Source organism: Ovis aries, chromosome 20 (genome assembly GCF_016772045.2).
Source record: "Ovis aries strain OAR_USU_Benz2616 breed Rambouillet chromosome 20, ARS-UI_Ramb_v3.0, whole genome shotgun sequence".
Lineage (NCBI taxonomy): Eukaryota > Metazoa > Chordata > Mammalia > Artiodactyla > Bovidae > Ovis > Ovis aries.
This window is the reverse complement of record NC_056073.1, coordinates 25091967-25113035: the sequence shown is the minus strand read 5'-3', so window position 1 is coordinate 25113035 and position 21069 is coordinate 25091967. Positions and strand designations below refer to the sequence as shown.

The window sequence follows — 21069 nt, the reverse complement described above, 5'->3', positions numbered from 1 at the left end:
TTTATTTGCTTTTCTATCATTTCTAACCAGGTTTGCTACATAAGATTTAATAGGACCGCACTGATGCTGCGTGCAGGACACCAAACTTCTTTCTCATTCATTTGAATGGGGAGGAAAAACAAAATCAGGTGTGTCGTAACCATGGGCCCAGTGACATTCTGCTTTGCACGCCTCTGTCTTGGTGGTTAGGATGCCTCGGGCATAAGTCATTCCTTACAAAACCTTAGTTTGTTACTTAGAACCCAGCAGTGTGTTACACATATTTGAAGGTGGCTTTTGGATGCCCTTTTGTATTTTCCTTGCCAAGGTAAACTTAGTCTGATTTTAGTTTGAGCAGTAGTTAAGAACTTAGTTTGTATCCTCTGAAGCAAGTACAGGCTCTGTCATCATGTATAGTACCCTCCAGTGTGTGAGCCTCCGTTTCCTCCTCTGTAAAATGGGCAAAAGACCCTTTACAAGGTTACAAAAATTTGAACTAGGTGGTGCATGTCAGGGTGCCTGGAGTGACACTTAAACACATTGAGTATTCAGTGTCAGTTACTACTCTCATGAACATCATTGTATTTTTTATTTTTAATGATCTTACCACCCTGATGGCGGGGATTCTCTAAAGGAAGAATATTATGATTTTTGTAACGAAATCCTCTTAACTCATTAGTGAGGCATTACAGTCTGTGATGATCCAAGGTTTGTTTGATCCTGGAACAAATCAGGCCAGAGTTAATGCTGTTTCATCCTATTAGACCTGGGGTAGCTTATCCCAATGCCCGCCTGACATTTTGTGGGTCGAAGTTTTCTTTCATTGGGGCTTCCTTTTCCCCAAGGGTGGCCCACTTATCGTCAGGATTTTTACGATGAAAGTAGCAGTTGGTTGATTCTCAGTTGAAGCTTTGGGTTCAACTTTTTTGTTCTGGGTGTGGGTAAGGGGACTCCTTGGGGCTTCTCATTTGTATCCTGTGAAATGCATGGGGACTTTCTCTGTGAGCAAGTCAAGCTATTTTTCTGACTGCTGACTCAGTGCCTCCACATGGGGTTTGGAAAAAAAAAAAAAGCTGTATTATGATGCTTTTTACTGACAGTAATACTAATGACATAAACGGAATTGGCTGGCTTGGCTACTAATGAGCAAACAATGGCCTGTCCTCTCCAGAATGTTATGTACACAGTTAAAAACCACCTGGAAGCACTATCTTACTTAAAGTTCTTAAACACAGAAAACATTTGGCTTTCTAAAAGCTAGTTTTATGAGCCTCTGTTACTAGAACTGGGTTTACTGATAATTCTGTGGGGCTCCTTTGTGACTGGGTTTGTAGATTCTGTTTTTTAAGAAATAGCCCATGTCCCTAGGCAAAATAGATACTTAAACACTTGGTGTGTACTTTGTTAAGTGCAAGATTACTATTGTGTGTGTAAGATGCATGCTTCCTTGGTTTAAAAATTATTAGCTAGACTGAATTCCTGGCCTTAAGGGGGGATCTTTGTGGCATGCAGACAAGTTCCATTTACTAATAACCTGTGTGAGTCGCTCAGTCATGTGCAACTCTTAGCAACCCCATGGATTGCAGCCCACCAGGCTCCTCTGTCCATGGGATTCTCCAGGCAAGAATACTGGAGTGGGTTGCCATTTCCTTCTCCAGGGAATCTTCCCGACCCAGGGATCGAACCTGGGTCCCTTGCACTGCAGGCAGATTCTTTACCAACTGAGCTACCAGGGAAGCCCAGAAAAACTTAAGTGACCAATTAAATACCAGCTTCCATACACAAATCAATCTTTCAGAAAGTAGATGATACACAGAATTTATTATTTTTCCTTTACAACCATTCGCCAGAAATGACTACATACATATATTCGATGTTTCTTCAGCTATTAGGCTTTCTGTATGATTTATATTCTTAATAACATAGAACATGTTGTATCAGACTAAAAAAAAACACCTCTTTTCCCTTCATAACATTACCTAGTCCTGGCCAGGATGCAGTTTTATAGACTACTCACAAATTCCCTGCAGGTGGGAACATTAATAGGTGAAAGTGTTTTGGAAAGAAATTTTGCAAGATATATTATATGAAGACTCTTTGACATAATTGGCCAACTTCTGGGAATCTCATTCAAGAAAATAATACACAATTAAAGTTTTATGTGCAAAGATGTTCATCACAGTGTTATTTAAGAATGCTAAAGATTTGGAAACAGACTAAATGATTGATAATGGAATAATGAAAGCATTTATATAAACATTACTCTGAAGCTTAGATTAGATTTATGAAGAAAGTAATTGCTGCAGTGTTGAAATGCAAGATTATACAGGTATATGCTTTGTTAAAGCCCAGAAAGAAGTGAAATATATTTGTATTTCATTTCTATATTTATTATGTAGTGTTAGTTCAGTCGCTTAGTCATGTCCAACTCTTTGCGACCCCATGGATCGCAGCACGCCAGGCTTCCCTGTCCATCACCAACTCCCAGAGCTTACTCAAACTCGCATCCATCAAGTCGGTGATGCCATCCAACCATCTCATCCTCTGTCATCCCCTTCTCATCCCACCTTCAATCTTTCCCAGCATCAGGGTCTTTTGAAATGAGTCAGTTCTTTGCATCAGGAGGCCAAAGTATTGGAGTTTCAGCTTCAGCATCAGTCCTTCCAATGAATATTCAGGACTGATTTCCTTTAGGATCAACTGATTTGATCCTCTTGTAGTCCAAGGGACTCTCAAGAGTCTTCTCCAACACCATAGCTCTGTGCTAAATGCTATACACTAACCATTTCATCCAATTAGGTATTATTTGCACTTCCATTTGCAGGGAATACTTCAGGTGAGGCGATTGAGGCTTTCAGAGGTTGGCTTGCCCAAGGTCACTCTGTTTGTAAATGGCAGAAAGAGGGATGTAGATTTTGCCACACTCTCAGAGGCTTTTTGTTTCTACTTTAAAATAAACCCCTTCCCCCCACCCCCCGCCCCTCAAAAAAGCCCTCTTCGATTTTTTTCAAGTTTCTGCAATAAACATCCCTTTTTTATTTTTATTGTAACATAGAAACTAGAGTGATGGTTAAAAGAACAGCCTCTGGAGTCAGTCTGCCTGCTATGGACGTGACCTTGGATAAAGGACTTAACTGCCCTCCGCCTCAGTGTACTCCCCTGTGAGAAGGGGATGTGGAAAATGCTGGTGGGGGTCAAGTGAGGCCATCCTCGTACAATTATAGCAGAATGACTGGCACATAGTAAGGACTGTTAGTTGCCATTAGTATCATCATGCTGCTCTTCAGAGAAAAGGACTTGAAAATAAGAAAAATCATTTGAAAAGGTGGGCTGGGCTGTCCTAAGTGGCTTTCAGATTCTTTTGGAGAGATGGGATGGGGGAGTAACTTTGGAAAACTTTTTCGTTAGCAGTCATTAGCACACCATTTAGTGGAGCGAAATAGCAATTTGCTAAATAATTCAACCTCCCTCAAGTGTGTAATTCAGGTTAGAGCATAGCTGGCTTAGTGTTTTCTTAGCAAGAGCACAAATCCCTAAACACATGTGTGGCTTAGGTCCCAGCTTATTTAACCTTGAACTTCTTATACTTAACATGACAGACTCAGTGCCCAGTTCATCTTGCAGACTTTTCTTACAAGAGAACATGTCATTACAGAGAACGTTCACTAGTTTGCACTCAGTAACTCAGTGCACGGCCTGCCTCCTGACTCAGCAGGCACGATGGGTCTGTGATGAATATAATTAGTAGCTGACAGCACATTTCTAAGATCCTCAGAATTTCCCTATTTCCCTTCCCCCCACCCCTATGACTCTGTGCTCCCTGACTCATTGACTATGCTGCCTGTGGGGTGCAGAGTCAGAACCCGTGGGTTTCCTCCTCTCCCTCACCTCGCCTTCCTGCCATCTCTCCTGTGGCCCCTGCCTGATTCCCTCCCCTGCCATGGCCTCACAGTGCCTCCATCTCCTGCGTGGACTATTGTGGCAGTCTTCTGACAGCCTTGATAATCACCCTCTTTCCAGCCTTCCACCCACCCCCAGTTTAAAAGCAAACACTAGCACTCTTACCTGCTTCTCCAACATAGGTTTTCACTTTCCTCTCTCCTCCTCCCATCCCATTTCCCACTGGCAAGCCTCACACGTGCCCCTGTGACCCACTGGTCCCTGCGTAGAATCTGCACATCCTTTGTCAGGGCATCTCCTTCAGCTTGTTAGTTACCTCTTCTCTCTCCCGTGAGACTCTGACTTCTCTGGAGGCGGCTGTACTGTCCTATGGTCCGTGTCCCAGTCCCTCCCAGAATGCCGTGAATGTATGTTTGATGATCATAAAAACAGCTGCCACGTGTGTCTTGACAGCTTGGAGTTGAATTGAGGTGCCCGTGCATTGCCCCCAAGTGTCTCTTATAATCTCACAAGAATCCTGTGGGATGAAGGCATTATTACACATGTTTATAGATCAATAAACTGAAGTCTGTACAGCCTACTGAAGATCATACTATAGTGTGAAAGTGTCAGAACCCAGAAGGTAATAACCCACATGACACACACGTTTCGCAAGATTTTTTTCTTGTAGGACTAGTTGGCACTTCATTATCAGTTCAGTATTAGTTTAGGGCCCATCTGGAGATCTGTTTACAGCTAGGGCTCCTAATTTGGGAATTGAGGGTTCCTAGGATGTGGGGAGACTCTGTCAGTTTTACCCAAACTCTCTGTCATCTGGGGATAGAGAGGTCACCTTTTTTTTTTTTTTTAACTTTTGCTTTAATCATATTTTTACAGTTGGAGTGGAATCCCCAAAAGGTCTAGAGCTACAAATATCACAATTTCTATGGAAAATAGAATACAGAAAATAGAATTTTCCAAATGCCAGATGACTAGTTTATAAATTAACATCTGGATCACAGGGCTGCCCAGCGTGGCACAGTGGTGAAGAATCTGCCTGCCTATTCAGAGGACGTAAAAGACAGACTGATCCCTGGATTGGGAAGATCCTCTGGAGAAGGAAATAGCAACCCACTTCAGTTTTCTTGCCTGGAAAGTTCCATGACAGTGGAGCCTGGCAGGCTACAGTCCATGGGGTCTCAGAGAGTTGGACACGGCTGAGGATGCATGGAAGAACATCGACTATCTGGAACGCAGCCCTTTTGTAAAGTAGAGATTATGTGTTTTGATAACTTGAGGGAGTGAATGAATGAAAATGATTCACTTTAGAGGCTAGGTTTTTTAAAAGTAGCAATTTTCTTTAGACTCTGTAAACAGTCATTCCCTTTATCTCTTAAAACCACCTCTTTGTTATTACAGACAGAATGTTTGTGTGCCTCCATTCCACCCCGCCCTCCCTTCCATGGTTCATATGCTGAAACCCTAACTCTCAGTGCCATGGTATTTGGAGGTGAGGCCTTTGGGAAAGGTTTCAATGAACTTTGACCTTGGTCTTGCCAGCCCCTCAAACTGTGAGAATTAAAGGTCTGTTGTTTAAACCACCTGTCTATAGTATTTTTGTTATAGCAGTCTGAGCTAACAAGACACACTCCCTTCCCTTCTCCAACCTGAGGGTATATATTAAATTGTTCATGTATATGAAGATCATCATTGGAGAAAGCCATAATACATTTTCAACATGTCACTGCTTCTGTAGTCCTATTAATTTTCTTCAAGTGCATTTATTTGGTTCTTTCTAGGAATATGTGATAATTTTCCCAGGTCAAAGTAGGATATCATGTATTCTTTTATATCTGTCCCTTCCCCCCCAGTTAAATGTCTTGTCTTGGAACATTTGTGTTTTTAAATGAGCTAAGATTGTTGAGTTCCAGCTAGACAATAGCTCAATTTCTGATCAACGGACCACATTGCCTATCTCTGCCTTTACCGTGATTCCTTAAACACATTTGATGCCCATGAAAGGCCTGTTGCTAAATAGTAACGTGTGCCATTTTACCGCCTAAATTCTTTTCTTGAAATTTCCTGACTGAGCTCTCCTGGAAAGATGTCTTGCAAGTTCTATACATAAATATGTTTTTCTCCTCCTTAACTGTGTCCTTCATTTTCACTTTCAGACCTGTTAGTGCCTCGCTTTCCATGTTCTGGCTGTAGGTGGGCACCTAATTGACTTCATGCTAATCCAGTCACTGGCTTCTGAATCTTCATTTTGTTACAGCAAAATGACTTTTATGACGGCTTGGAGTTGAATGCTGTTACTTGGGGAGAATTGAAATGAAGGGAAAATCTTGTTCTTAGCCAGTCAGAATATTCAGTTACACTCATGTGACTTGCTGAAATACTTGGAGTTCCACTAAAATGGAATCACCTTAGGGCCTCATTCTCTGTATTTCACTTTTAGTGGTCGCCAAGGGGGTTTTAAACACAGTGGCACAATCGTTGAAAGTAGCGCTTGGTGAAAAGGAGAAAAGCTTTGCTCAGAAGAGATCTAATCTTGCTGGAGAATTTCCAGAGAGGGTTACAGAAGTCCCCACAGCCCTTGCTCGCCGGTGTCTGTGCTCTGGGCAGTTGTGGGTGTCGAAGCCTCCTTCCCATCCAGGGACACCAGGGCCCCCTGCAGGATAGGACTTGCCACCTACACCGCACACACCCAGGAAACTGGGATCCCAGAACAGTAGGACTCCTCCACTTGATAAAAGTGCTTCTTCACCGTTTTGTGCTTTTCACTGGATGGACAAGAAAATGGCCCCAGAGATAGAAGAAAGCAGTTTTTATTTTCCATAATGGAATAAGCTTTTCTTGATATTTTAATAAAAAAGCATCTAGAATGTGACAGCTCGAAACTGTATTGATACCTAAAGTTTCCTGTGTTCTGTGTAGGAGAATAGAAAATGGCACAGAAGTAACGGAGGACATGAAGTTCGTATTTAAACCAGACAAGCATAATAGATTTACAGATGTATCCTAGTTATCTATGCCTGCTTTCATCCATGGTTCTGTTAGATTTGATGGGACGTTCAGAATTTGGACTCTAGAACCCTTCAGGATCACAGAATGCCCCCAAATCATCAAAGCTTTGATTTTATTTGGGAAGATTTTATTTGGTATGCTTAATGATTTTCCTACTCTCTGAAAACAAGCCTGTGTGAGAGGTATGGTCCCTTGAAGTTAGTCAGAACATTAGACTGGGGACTTTCCTGGCAGTCCAGTAGTTAAGACTCCATCCTTCCACGGCAGGGGGCATAGGTTCAATCCCTGCTCAGGGAACTAACATCCTATATACCGAGAGGCACTGCCAAAAAAAAAACAACATTAAACTGCTCAAATAGTACTCCCATCACCTGCGTAGTCTGGGTAAATCATATTGGAAAACTAAATTAGATATGAAAATTAAAGTACTGGGAACTCCAACATTTAGGTGAAAGGTTAAGTTTTCATGAATGAGGTCATAATTCACACTGTTCCCTTCTGGCAGAAACTTTTAGGATGCCAGAAGGTGACAACTCTGTGTCAGTGGGCGGTGCGAGGGAGGTGTTTGAATTGTTTAAAACGTCGGTTGCTTACTGGGCTGTTGTTGTTTTTGCTCACTTTTGTGGATCTTTTTAAAAAAATGTGATTTCTTATTTTGAGGTAATTTCAGGTTGAGAAGCAGTTGTAAGAAATAACAGAGATTCTAGAGCCCAAGTACCCTTTACTTAATTCCTTCTCCCTGGTGGCATGGTGCAGAACTGTAGTTTGGTACCACAACCAGTTGCTGACATTGTTAGAGAAAAGAAGTAAAATGTTTCCATCCGCACATGTTGCCTTTTTATAGTCACATCCCTTCTTTCCTGCCTTCACTCCATCTCTAACCCCTGGCAACCACTTATCTCTTTTCCATCTCTGTAATTTTGTCATTTCAAAATGTTATATAAGGGGGTTGGCTTTTTTCCGCTCACATTAGCTCTCTGGGGATTCATCTGGGTTGTTACGTGTATCAGCAATGTGTTCTTTTTGTTGCTGAGAAGTATTCCCTGATGTGGATGTACCCAGGGTTTGTTTAATTACCTTTTGAGGACCACCTTGGGTGTTTCTGATTTGGTGCGGTTACAGATAAAGCTGCTCTGAGCATTTATGTACAGGCTTTTGTGGGAACGTCAGTCTTTTCTGTGGGATACATGCCCGGGAGCTTCATTTTAATAACAACATACTGTTTAATTGTGTGCCTGTCCCATAATTTAGCAAATTTCTTTTAGATGGATATTTAAATTTAAAGGTCCCCCCAATTTTTCTGCTGCTGCTATCACTGATGACAATCGTATAAGTAAATCCTAATGCACTTCTGCTTTTATTTTATTAGTATAAGGACTTCTACAAGTGAGCTTAAGAATGCAGAATTTTAAGGCTTTTTAAAAATATCTCTGTTTTTTTAATGTTTATTTTTAATTTTAAGTGCATCTAATTCCAGAGCATTGTCATTACCTCAAAAACCCCATACACATGGGCAGTTATTTCCCATCCTTCTCTCCCCAGCCCCTGGCAACCACTAATGCACTTTCTGTCTGTATGGATTTGCCTATTCTGGACATTGCCTACAAAATGGAATTGTATAATATGTGACCTTTTGTGTCCGACTTGTGTAATTTAGCATAATGTTTTCAAGGTTCGTCTGTGTTGCAGTATGCATCGGTACTTCATTCCTTTTTACGAATGAAAAACATACAATACCGCCTTTTATTTATTCATCAGTTGGTGGAAATTGGGGTTTCACCTTTTTGGTGAGGCTATTTTAAATATCGCTGCTGTGAATATTTGTGTGCAGGTTTTTATGTGAACATCTGTCTTCATTTCTTCTGCGCTTACCTAGGAATAGAATTACTGGATCATATGGTAGCTCTGTGTTTCACTTTTTTAGGACCCACCAAGCTATTTTCCACATCAGATGTATGATTTGACAGTCCCAAATGATGTATGCGTGTTCCAGTTTCTCCATGTCCTCACCGACAACTGTGTTTATGATTACAGCATTCTGGTGGGTGTTACATGGATCTTTTTAAAAGTGAAAGGACCAGAGCTATTGGGATGGTACTACCTTGCTGACTGGTAGCCCCCTGACCTACCACGTAGGGAGATCCCTTGGGCACTAATAGAGGACTTGCCAGTGGGGTCAGCAGGCTCTCTCTGGGCTTGTGTAGAGGAAGAGGAGACTGTGGCCCTGCCTGCACCTCATGCCAGAGCACCTGACTTGGGTGCATATCTTCAAGGGCCCAGGAGGCTGGATGTGGTGAGTCATTGCCTACTCATCCTCTGTGGACCCAATTGCAGAAACTCAGGCTGAAAATTTTCCTTGCTGGCTTTTATCATAACAGGAATTGTTTTACTTTTTTGCGGGAAAAAAGTCTTGGATCCTGTGAGATTAAAGGCTAGAAAGGCTTGTGGTTTTCTTTTTCATTGGTGACATTTCAAAATTCATTGCAGATCACAAGCTGTCAAAATGATAGCTTTAAGAAGTACTTTTTAAAAAAAAGTCAGCTGTGTGGTGGTTTGCGGAGAGCACAAGATTCATACATAGTAGAGTAACTGACTCTTATCCTAATGTGCCTTTTTCTTTCCCTCATATTGAGTCCCAGGAAACCAAGTTCCAATAAACTAGGACACCTGGCTGCTTTAAGTCATATAAACCTGCAGATAACTAAATGGAACTGTTTGTTGTTTGGCCAGGTTACTCAAAGTCTCTGAACTTTAATTTCCTCATGTAAAAAATGGGGATAAGTTTCCACTGAGCCTTTGAAATTCTGGGTGTGTAATAGATAATAAATGTTAGATTCCTTGTCTGTCAAGCTTCAGACTAGCAATGAAAGTTTTATACTCTTTTCATAACCAGATTCTGTGCTTTAGAGTATACAAGCCTTTTCATTTCCTTCCAGGTTCTAGTTAAATCAAGGTGTGTGTCTGTGTGTGTGTGTGTCTGTGTGTGTGTGTGTTGGGGCCATGTTTCTAGTTGGTGCCTCAGTTGAGTGTGGTAACCAGAAGGAAAATCAGCAAGGGAAAGGGGAGTTGGCTTTGAAACACCCCCTCTAACCCCACTGACCTGTTAGTTTACTCTATTGCTAAGTAACAGGTTACTGCAGAATTCAGCAGCTTAAAACAGCAGACATTTATTATCCCACACAGTCTCTGAGGGTCAGGAGGCCCAGAGAGGCTGAGCTGGGTGGTTCTGGCTCAGGCTCTGTGATGAGTTGGCTGTGGGGCCGCAGTCACCGGCAGGCCCAGGCCAGAGGGTCCACTTCCTTACTCATGGGGCGGTCATTGGGAGAGGCCTCGGTTTCTTTGTGCATACCCCCCGCCCCCGAGCAGAATGGCTCACAATAGGGCAGCTGGCGCCCCCCGGAGCAGCTAGTCATCTGAGCAGCGTGCTGACCACAATGCCAGTCACAGTGGCTCTTATAACCTCATCCCAGAAGGGACACACAATCCCTTTTGCTGTATTCCGCTGGTCACACCCACAGCCCCGGTCCAGTGCAGGAGGGGATCGCTGGGGACCATCTTAGGGGCTGCCTTCCGCAGATGCCAAGTTGATGTGAAGACACCTCAGTCCTCTAATCCAGGAAATGACACCGATCAGAAGTGTCTGAGTATAGGACTGACAATAACGGAGCCTGAGCCCACCACTCGGCCAGGGTCCAGATTCTTCCCATTGTCCACCTTGCGTCCTTCCAGGTAGTATGTCTAGTCGGCTGAGGGCAGGTATGTGCCGTGAGTTCTGGCATTGGCAGCCACTCGGTGACACCTTTGTATTACCCGAATTAGTGTGACCAGGCACGTGGTTACTGAATCCATCCTGTGCCAAGAACAGCTGCTGGGGGTCACAGGCAGCAAGGCAGATGCTCCCTGGCTGAGCTTTGCAGACCTGGCCACCGTTGACACCTGTCAGCCTGGGAAGTGCTGGTTAAGGGCTTCCCTGGAGGCTCAGTGGTAAAGAGTCCACCTGCCAGGAGAGTTGGGTTCAGTCCCTGGATCAGGATGATCCCCTGGAGGAGGAAATGACAACCCACTCCAGTATTCTTGCCTGGGAAATCCCATGGACTGAGGAGCCTGATGGGCTACAGTCCATGGGGTCGCAGAGAGTCGGACATGAACAACCACAACCACCAACTACTACCGGGGAGCATTCCAGAGTGAACAAGGATTTTACACTACTTAATATGTGCTGACTATATGGTATATATGCTACGTGATACTGTGTTTTTAAAATATAACTGACCTCTAACTTAATGGGCTTAGAGATGACCTCCCCACCCCATCCCCTGCTCCTGCTGGTAGAGCTAGAACAAACAGGGAGTTGTAACTTAATTTGTAGGGATCAAAAACATTTTGTCCTTGACTACTGTCCTAGTCTAGACTGTCATTGTAATACGTAATATGGATACTGTCGGCTGCAGATTTCACTAGTGTCCAAAAGCCCAGTTTATATACACAGAAGTGGTTCCCAGAGAAGGTTACTCATCAAAATTACTGAAGGAACTTAAAAAAAAAAAAAAAATTTCTCAGTCCCTTGACTACTAAATCATTTTCTAGAAGTGTGTCCCCGAAAAATTTGTTTTTTAAAGCTTCTAGGTGATTCTGAGTTGTGGGTTTATTCATTCATGTTTTCAGCCAGGAATTAGCAGTCTGTCAGGCATAGCTCCAGGCTCTGAAGATACAAATGAGAAGGCCAGAGGTTCTGCCTTTGAAGAGCTTGGAGTTTAATGGGGATTGTGAACAAATGAGCACATAATTACAGGGTGACTGACAATCACAGCACTTTAAACATCAGCCTGTAATTTTATCACTGATTAAGATAGTGAAAGTAATGATGGGCATCTGAAGATGAGGCCAAGGTGAATTGCCACCATTTTCCCACTGACTTCCCAAACAGGTCTTGTATCTTAGTTGCTCAGTTGTGTCCGACTCTTTGCAACCCCATGGACTAGCCCTCTAGGGTCCCCTGTCCGTGGAATTCTCCAGGCATGAATACTGGAGTGGGTTGCTATTCCCTTCTCCAGGGGATCTTCCCAGGCTAGGGATCAAACCCAGGTCTCTTGCATTGGCAGGGAGATTCTTTATCATCTGAGCCACCAGAAATTTCTAGGGTCTCTTATCCAAGCATCATGGGTGAATACACTGCTTACCACTTTGTTTCAGGAGGGCAGAGGGATGTCCATCTCTGCCGTTTTCCTAGCAAGCATACACTGCTTAGCACACAGTAGGTGCTTGTTAAATATCTGTTAACTTAGTGAGTCAGCTGCCTTTCCAGTGACTGGGGGCATGAAGGGCAGTCATTCTCAGCATCACCGGGAACGCAGAAATAAAATCAGTCACCAGACGACCTGATCCCAACGCTTGACCTTTTGCCTTGTCTCCCCTCAGCCTTGTGTGGATTGATGAGTTTCTGTTATCTAAGCTCCTCAGGGGAGTGGAGCTCTCCACCCATCCACAGCAGTCCGGTCTGTATCCACCGGCAGGGGGTTTTCTGTGTCTAGATTTGCTTTGTCTTCTAAATGACAGTGTGCTTCAACCCAAGCCAAATGTCACCTGTCTTATTCTCCTGATTTCAAATGAAAATTAAGTCATCCAAGAGTATTTCTACAGTGAACCCTTCTCCAGATGCTTGTGGGGTAAGTGGGTTGGTGGGTGGGGTTTCTAGTAGGAGAAGAACTTTGATAATATATTGTATTCTTTAGTTGTGAATAAGAATACCCCCTGGAAGCTACCAGAGGCCAAGGGGGGGGAATCATTTGACATCTAACCTGGGCCTTGGAAAGAGCATAAAGACAGAATGGGGAGGAAGGACCACAGATGATTCATTTAAGAACAGAGCCCCTGGGTGATCCTCCACCACTTTAAAAGAATGGAATATCCTTCTCCGGCAATGGTTAGAATAGTGCTTTTCAGTTAACTGGTGGCCAGCCAAGGAGCTGGAGACAATGGAGGGGGCTTCCCTTTTAACCTAATTTTTTTTTTTTTATTTTAAAAAAAGCTTTCATAGTTATTTACTTATCTGATTTAGATGGGTCTTAGTTGCCGCAGTCGGGATTTTTCTTTGCGGTGTACCGGCCTCTCTAGCTGCCCCATGGCATGTGGGATTATAGTTCCCTGACCAGGAATCGAACCCATGGCCCTGGCATTGGAAGGCAGATTTTAACCACTGGACTACCAGGGAAGTCCCTAACCTGTCTAATTTTTGTATAAGGGAATACTTGAGTGTGGCAGCACTTAGCTTCCCCTCGATTGTCCGTTGCACCAGAATGAGGGCCTCAGCCTTCAACCACACTGCTGACCTGCAGCTGGGGTTGGTGGTGCCCCAGCTTTGCAGTGACTTGTCTGAAGCCCAGACAGAGCCATGTCCTTTCTCAGTACACAGCCAGAGAAAACGACTCCATCAGAACATTAACAGGAGTTGGACGTGCCCTTAGAACGAGGGTAAGAAAGTATAAGAAACCTGTGGGGGCAGGAGGAAAGGCACAGATTCCTGAGTTGTCAGAGGGAGGAGGCTGCTGTCGATGTGGCGGATAATTTCTTCCAAGCCAGGATGTAGTCTGGAGTTAACATCTATTTAAGTGCCGGCTTTCTGAAGGGATTCTCTCATCAACTTGCTTTCCTATCTGGAAGTACTTGATGTTTTTCCCCTTGAGGGTCTTTAGGATAGTTTTATATTTGAACATTCTGAGCAGGTGTGGTTAGCTTCCTCCTCTCACTCCTGAGCTGATTTTCTCCATCTGAGAAAAACCTTTGTAAAGTCAAGAAACAGTGTTGTGACTACCAAATTAAAGTACCATTTAATGTTTTGTGTTGTTGGCAGCGACCTGAACAGCATTCCCCTGCCTGCTTAACAGGAGTGGACTGTTAAGGGGGTGAATGGGTCGGAGAACAGAAAGCGGAGGGAGACTTCCTCCTGACCCCGGGGAGCTGGAAGCTTGGCTTAGCTGACTCATTTTTAGCTGGACCGTGAGATTCTAAATGAGTAAACAAGTAGAACAAGGCATGATGAGGAAGTTAACAGTAGTTAAGTGTCTGCCGAGAGCAGTGTGACTTGACTGATTTCTTACAGAAAAGGGAGCTTTCAAAGCAGACTAGCTGCTCCCTGGTACCACTGTCTTGGCAGCAAGAGAAACCAAGGCTTGACCCTGAAAATAAATCTTCACTGCTAAGCTTTAGAGTCACCAAGAAGCCTAGTTGTGGGTTTATGAAAATTAACCTCCTTTCCTATAGTAATTTTTAAAAATCTTGGTTATCTTTTGAAGCAGATTTACCTTAAGATCCTGGTACTTTTCGTGTGCTCAGCCGCTTTCTCGCTTTCTCCAGCTCGTGGTGTAAATGGCCAAGATGGTTAGCATTTGCACTCTAACTGAGACTCATAACTGCATCTCAAGACCCATGACAGGAGCAGCTCTCTTTAAGCCCAGCCACCTTCCCTTGTGGCCACCCCCTCCGCCTTGTTTGCTCGCAGCTTGTTGTCCCTCTCCAGGGCCAAGTGGAAAGCAAGGGGGTTGGGGGGGGGGCGGACTGGTTTGCTGGGAAACTTGTAGTATCTTATTTCAAGCCTCCAGCAAATTCTGTGTGATTCTGGATCATAGTGAGAAAAGAATGCTTGTTTAGCCTCACACAGGTGACTCACCTGGCACTTCTCCTGGGCAGAGCTGACTCCTGGACAAATGGATCGTCCACAGGAGCCCGGCTCTCTTTAGGGGGTTCGGATTTTGGCCTTTTGTACTCTGCTATTTCCAGGTTTTTTATTTTCTGAGCTCTGGCAGTTTTGACACTTCTCCTGAAGTTAGGCCTGAGGCTAACCTCAATCCTGAAATGCGTAGTTGATGTGCCAGGAACTTGCCCGGGGTCACAGGATTAATGCTCGATTTAGGTGAAGGTGCACTGAACTCTGTCGCATCCTGTTTTTAATACAGAGTAATTCCCAGCCCCAGTTAGTAATTTCTTTTCTTAGTGAGGCACGTACAGTGAGACACAACTGTAATACAGCCACATGGTTACCAGAAACACTCTAGAATTTGGTAGTGGGAAGTAATGTTCAACAGTGTCTTTTGGAAAGTGTGCGTAAAAGAGGGATTCTTCAAAACCTGTTCTAATGTACCCGCCTCTGTTTTCGACCCTTAGCGTGTTTTCCTTATCATCATTTTGTGTGTGTGGCCCTTGACCTGGTGAAGAACTTTTGGATACTGTCGTGGTTAGATTTTTTTTTTTTTTCTTTAATGGATCCAACCCCTCCCCGTCATGACCTGTGGTTCTGGAAGCCCCTGTAGATTGGGCGGGTGCCAGGGACTCCTGGTTAAAGACGGTGGGGAGGTGATGCTTGGCTTGGTGTCAGCACGGTCAGCCTCCTGGGAGGACTGACATCCCCTTTTCCCGTCTCAGTGTGGGGAACCAGTCACATCAAAGAATGGCTTATTCTTTGCTGAGCTCAGGACCAGAGCTCCTCTCGCATGGGCCCAGTGCCTGGGCTTGGTCCCTGCCAGTACGATTGTCCAGAGCAGCTGTGTGCCTGCGTGGCCCAGCTCGCCCGGAGCCACCAGTAGGATGACTCTGGTGGTAAAGTGACGTTCCCGGCCCACGAGTGGCTCAGAAGATGGGAATCTGCCGTGGGTGGGCGGGCCGCAGACCTGGCCGTGCACTTGGATTGTGCAAAGTGGGTCATGCCGTTCCCGTGATCCCCAATCACCAGGCAGAGTGTCAAGGGCTTGGCAGGGCCCCGTGCCTCTCCTGTTCTATTAGAAAAGTACAAAAGAGTACAGCTCAGCCCACAGGCCACTCAGCAAGTGCCCAGTTCATCCAGCAGGGCGGGCCGCCCAGCGGGAGGAGTTCACTTGCTGGGACCTTTTGTCCTGTTCTGCAGTGGCTGGGCAGCTGGGGAGCTCACTGTGAAGGGGATGTGGGGACAGGCTGTGAGCACAGCTAAGGTGCCGCCTCTCCTGCCAGCCTGTGGCCACATGCTACCCACGCCTTGGGGTTGATTTCTGTGAACCTTGGTGGGCAGGAGGAGGGGGGCAGATGTCTCCGGGCCACTGTCCCCAGCCGGCCCTTGAACTGGAGTGCCCTTTCTCTTTGCTCTGTGGTTACCTTCTGCAAGTGGCAACTTCATTTTCCAAAGGAAATTTTTGCTCCACGATCCCATCCCCTTTACCGTGCTTTATTTTTTCATGCCAACATTTACTTTACATATTTTACGCATGTGTGTTCCTGCCCCAGCCTGGAATTTTTGCCCCCAAGGGGCAATTATTATTTCCCACATGTTGCAGGTAGGAACATGGGAGGGACTTCTGTGGTGGCCCAGCAGTAAAGAATTGTCCTGCCAGTGCAAGAGATGCAAGTTCAGTCTTTGGGTCGGGAAGATCCCCTGGAGAGGGAAATGGGAACCCTCTCCAGTATTCTTGCCTGGAGAATTCCATGGACAGAGGAGCCTGGAGGGCTACAGTCTGTGCGGTTGCAGGCGAGTTAGACACACCTGAGCGACTAAACAGCAACAGCAGCGGGGTGGAGGTTAAATAACTCCTATGGTCCAAGGTCATATTATAGTAAGTGGAGACAATGGGTTTCAAGCCCAGATTGTCTGATAAAGAGCCCGCATGGAACCACCTAACCCCCTGCCAGCCTTTTGTGCTTCTCTGGTTGTATAACTGCTGAGGGGCAAAGGTGGCGTGTCTAATTGTTGGCATTTGGTTGTGTGGGGAGCTGGTGGCTTCTTGGCTGAAAGGAGTCCGCCAGGTGACCTCCTGAGTCACCCCCAGGGAAGGACAAATGTTGGGCCAGAACACTAGTACCTGTGGCTTTCAAAATGTCACTGATGGCTACGCCTGCACCTCCCGCAACCAGGCTGGGTTGACTCAGTTGTTGTAACTATTAGAATCCATTAGGTAATTCCAAACTACTTTAAGGTAGTTATCCATGAAATTAGGCAAAGGATAAGACGTAGGCTTCAGTGTGGCCAGCGAAGGGAGAGACGTTGCATTAAACTGCTGGTTGATGAAACCAATTTTGCCTTTGCCCTTGGAAGGAAAAACACTTGTGGTTGTTTCTGTAATAGTAACGACCAAGACAGTTAAAAATGTGCCTCCTGACTTTCATATAGAACATATAGTAAATAAACGCACAGATGAAAAGATGCTTCGCTAACTTGTAAATGTAAATCTCAAATGGGGGGCAAGTAGTGAGCTGTAGAATCTTTGAAGATGGAGGTAGGTCTCTAACCACTGTTACGAGACAATCTCTAAGATGTCGTACTACACGTAGTACTCAGCGTACATGTTTTCCCAACTTTTTTCTTTTTGTGCTTACCTCAGTAAGAATGTAGTTTGCATCACACTCATAAATAATGGTACAGTAACACTGAAGATTCATGGCAGCATTTATTCATCCTACCTAAGGACAGAGCACTCTGATTATGATAATTAGTTTGTTCTTTTTAATGCAAAGTTGGCTTGATCATGTATCGATATTAATGGGTTGCAACCAACAGTTACAGAAACTCTCATTCAGCATGTGTCATCTTTTGTGCTTAGAGGAGAGAAACCTCCAGGAGTATATCCAAGAAATGGGACAGTAAGCTCCTTCTGACAGTGGGTCTGAGGGGTTGTGTTGGAGCAGAATGATGAGATTTTTCTTACTGCCTCTTTTCATTTTAAATGTGTGAATTTTTTGCTGTGGACGTGAAGCATGTTAGGACAGTAATAAATAAAAACACCCGACAGAGGAACCATTTCCTCCCCATGGCAGTCCTGTTTGCCCTGATGGACTTTCCTCCTGTCTGCTCTCTATCCGTTTCTGTCCTTCTCCCCTCTGAGATTTCAGCTTCACAGAGAGAATTTTTATGGAGCTGAGAAAAGAAGCACAGAAAACTGGCGCTTATTATGAATTCACTGGATTGTGTCTTTCCTTTTGCTTTTCAAATGAGAACTTAGCATGTAAATTACTTTTGTGAGTTTAAAAAAGTTGTTGTTTGAACATGAGGAACTTAACCTTGTCCAGAGTGTCTTCTCTGAAAAGAATTTGTTCTTGTTTTATGAAAAGAAAAAAAAAAAAAACTACAGAGAGCATTTTGAGTAGAGATTAATCAATGTCTCCTTTTCTTAATAGGCTTTAAAATGGAGCACTTCGATGCATCGCTTAGCACCTATTTCCGGGCATGGCTCGGCCCCCGAGGTAAGGTGGTTTTGAGTCTTGCTCTCCCATCCTTCCTGCCACTCCTTGTTATAGGCAACTTGTGAATATTGCATGAAGACAGTCTAGAAACCATGCTCATTTTCCAGTGATTAGATACCAGGGGCTTGGAGTCCTGAAGTCGTGAACAGGTGCAAGGTCCCCTGACTGCTGGGGCAGAGACACAGGTGCTGGGAACCTCTGCTGACTTTAGTGGAGATCGGACTGTGTTGCAAGCTTACAGCCTGAGCATACCACAGATTTCACCACTGTTGGTGGCACAGATTGCTCAGTTCTTGTGAGTCTCCAGCTGAATCTGATTTTCAAAATACACTGCTACAATAGGGGTTTAAAAGCCTTCCTGTTCTACAGTTTTACGGGCTTTCTAATGTCTTTTTGTGGTGTGTCACGTCACTGGAGAAGTATATGTGCCTGAGCTCTCTTCTTACCCTCATCTTTCATTGTCCTTCAGGACAAGTCAGCCAGCTCCAAATAGTACACCTTCCTCTAATGTCATCTCTAACATCTCACCTGTAAAGAGGGAACTTGGGAGGTTCACAGAACAGTTCATAGGAAAGCTCCCAGAGGGTTTTAAACAGCTAGAATCTCCATTTGACTCATGGTTTTTAAAATACAAAGAAAACAATAAAAGGAACTTCATCTGTTAGTCAGGCAATAAGGCTTATGCCATCTGTGATAATAGTGAGGAAGTGGAGAAATGGGGTAACCTCTCTGGAGGGCAGTTGTGTTTTCTGTTGAAATTAAAATGCACGAGCCCTTTGAATCAGCAGAGATGTGTATAAGGACGCTGCTTAGTGGCACTGCTTGTCAAAACTTGCTCCATGGGAAACAAGCTAAATTACTGTGTGGCCCTGGAAAAGAACAAGCCAGATCCATCTGTCTGTGCTCATGTTGGGATGATGCCTTCTTTCAGTGTTGTGGGATCAAAACTCTAATTTTAAATGGCTGAAACTGTAATAAAAATTATTAGCTTACATTGGAAGGACTGAAGCTCCAATACTTTGACCACCTGATGCAGAGAGCCAATTCATTGGAAAAGACCCTGATGCTGAGAATGATTGAGGGCAGGAGGAGAAGGGGATGACAAGATGATATGGTTGGATGGCATCACTGACTCAGTGAACATGCGTTTGAGCTGTTGTAAGGACGGGGAAGCCTGGCACACTGCAGTCCATGGGGTCACAGAGAGTCAGACACAACTTAACGACCGAACAACAGCAATAGTAACATCATGAGATCTGAGTTATTCTAGGGGCTCTATGATGTTACCCAAGGACCCTGTTCTTGTTATTTCCTATTTCCTACCTTACGTCCTCAGTGTGTCAGCAGCTCTGTGCTCAGGTCAGGCCCCCCATCTTTTGTGGTTGCAGATTGGCTGCTGAAGCTCCAGGCTGCACCTCCAGAGGAGGAAAAAAAGTCTAATCTTTTGCATGGTTTTAAGAACCAGAAAACCCTTCCCCAGAGCACTTCACAAACTGTCGTCTCCTCAGAGCTCAGTGGCCACAGTGGCTCCACATGCTCTCATCTGAACCAGTCCCCTGGGGGTGGGTTAGGGCTTCGTGATTGACTAGCCTCCCTAAGGATTTACCACCTGGGGTTGGGGCCGGGCACCCAGGAAACGGACTTCCCTGGTGGCTCAGACGGTAAAGCGTCCGTCTACAATGCGGGAGACCTGGGTTCAAGCCCCGGGTTGGGAAGATCCCCTGGAGAAGGAAATGGCAATCCACTCCAGTACTATTGCCTGGAAAATCCCATGGACAGAGGAGCCTGGTAGGCTACAGTCTATGGGATCACAAAGAGTCAGACACGACTGAGCAACTTTGCTTCACCCAGGAAATACTTGGATACTTGGTGACATAGGAAAATGAAGATCTGTTAGAAAATTAAATTTAATTAAAATAAATTTGCAAGATGCAAAACAGCTTTAAATAAAAGGAAATGGGAGGTTTTCGTAGGTGCAATCATTGTGTTTGTGCTGTTATGTACACATAAACATATATGATGATCTGATGTTAGTTGCTAAATAGGAACTTGTGTTCTCAGAATTGACAGCGTTAGGCCCAGAGCTGAGAACATTAGGTGTTAAGCATCCTCTTGTTACTAATAAGTTCGCAGGGGCAGCCACTTCCCTAAAGGGCTTCTGAGAAGCACGGATCAGTGAAACTACCATCACCACCACGCTAACATCAGTGGGCAGAGGATGGAGGGAGTCTCCCTCTGAAGCCAAGAAAAAGAGACACTGGGAGAGTTTAGGGTGTCTGCCAGAAAGGAGACTGACAGTGGTTCCCCAAGTGGGCGTATGTTCTCCTTAAGCTGTGCTTGTCCTACAAGGTCAAGGGAGAGGGCCCTGGAGAGAGAGTAGCAAGATAGCTGAGCCAGGAGGTCAAAGAAAGGGCTGGTCCACTGTCCTTTTCCCCCTCCTTCCTGCCGAGGGGAGGGGTTGGGGAGGCAGGAGGTCTTTCCTGCATCAGTAATGTCCTTGAATCAGTAATGCAGGTCTTCTCTCTCACGCTGCTGCTCTGCTCTTATCCGGTCGTTGCCGCTTCACTCTCACTTTTTAAAAGGTTATCGCTCCTGCTGCTGTTGACCATGGCATTCCGCAGACGAGGCCTGTTGAATCAGAGACAATCTCTGAGCTGGCCGAGTGGCACGTTTTCTGAGTCTGCACATGCCAGACAGACATGGCGAGCTTCGGAGCTCAAAGATTGCCACTTCTAGGGTTTCCTTGACCCATACATAATTCAGCAAGCCTGGTTAATCAATCCAATTAGTGAAAAACTGAGCTTTCTCCTTGTTTTCTTTAAGATTCTTAAGAACAGATTTTATAAAAGTCATTTAGCAAAGCCCCTGATAGTATGCACATTGTTGTTTAGAACATGGATGCGAGCCTCGCCTTGAGCCTATGTATTGAAGACTCACAGTTCCTCTTCAAGTTGCTTTTCTGGCTTGGGAACATGGTGGTTAGAG

At 44.7% G+C, this 21069-nt stretch overlaps 1 protein-coding gene across 8 annotated transcripts in view; it reads left to right on the top strand.

Moving 5' to 3' along the window:
• The window catches only part of ELOVL5 (ELOVL fatty acid elongase 5), a 66080-nt gene that overhangs the window by 21878 nt on the left and 23133 nt on the right, over nucleotides 1-21069 (top strand). For all 8 annotated transcript variants that reach the window (XM_012100862.5, XM_042237357.2, XM_027959009.3 and 5 more), the window contains one exon: nucleotides 18019-18084. In XM_012100862.5, coding sequence (XP_011956252.2) covers nucleotides 18027-18084 — 58 coding nt within the window. In that variant the 5' untranslated portion in view covers nucleotides 18019-18026. The remainder of the gene's footprint in view (nucleotides 1-18018; nucleotides 18085-21069) is intronic.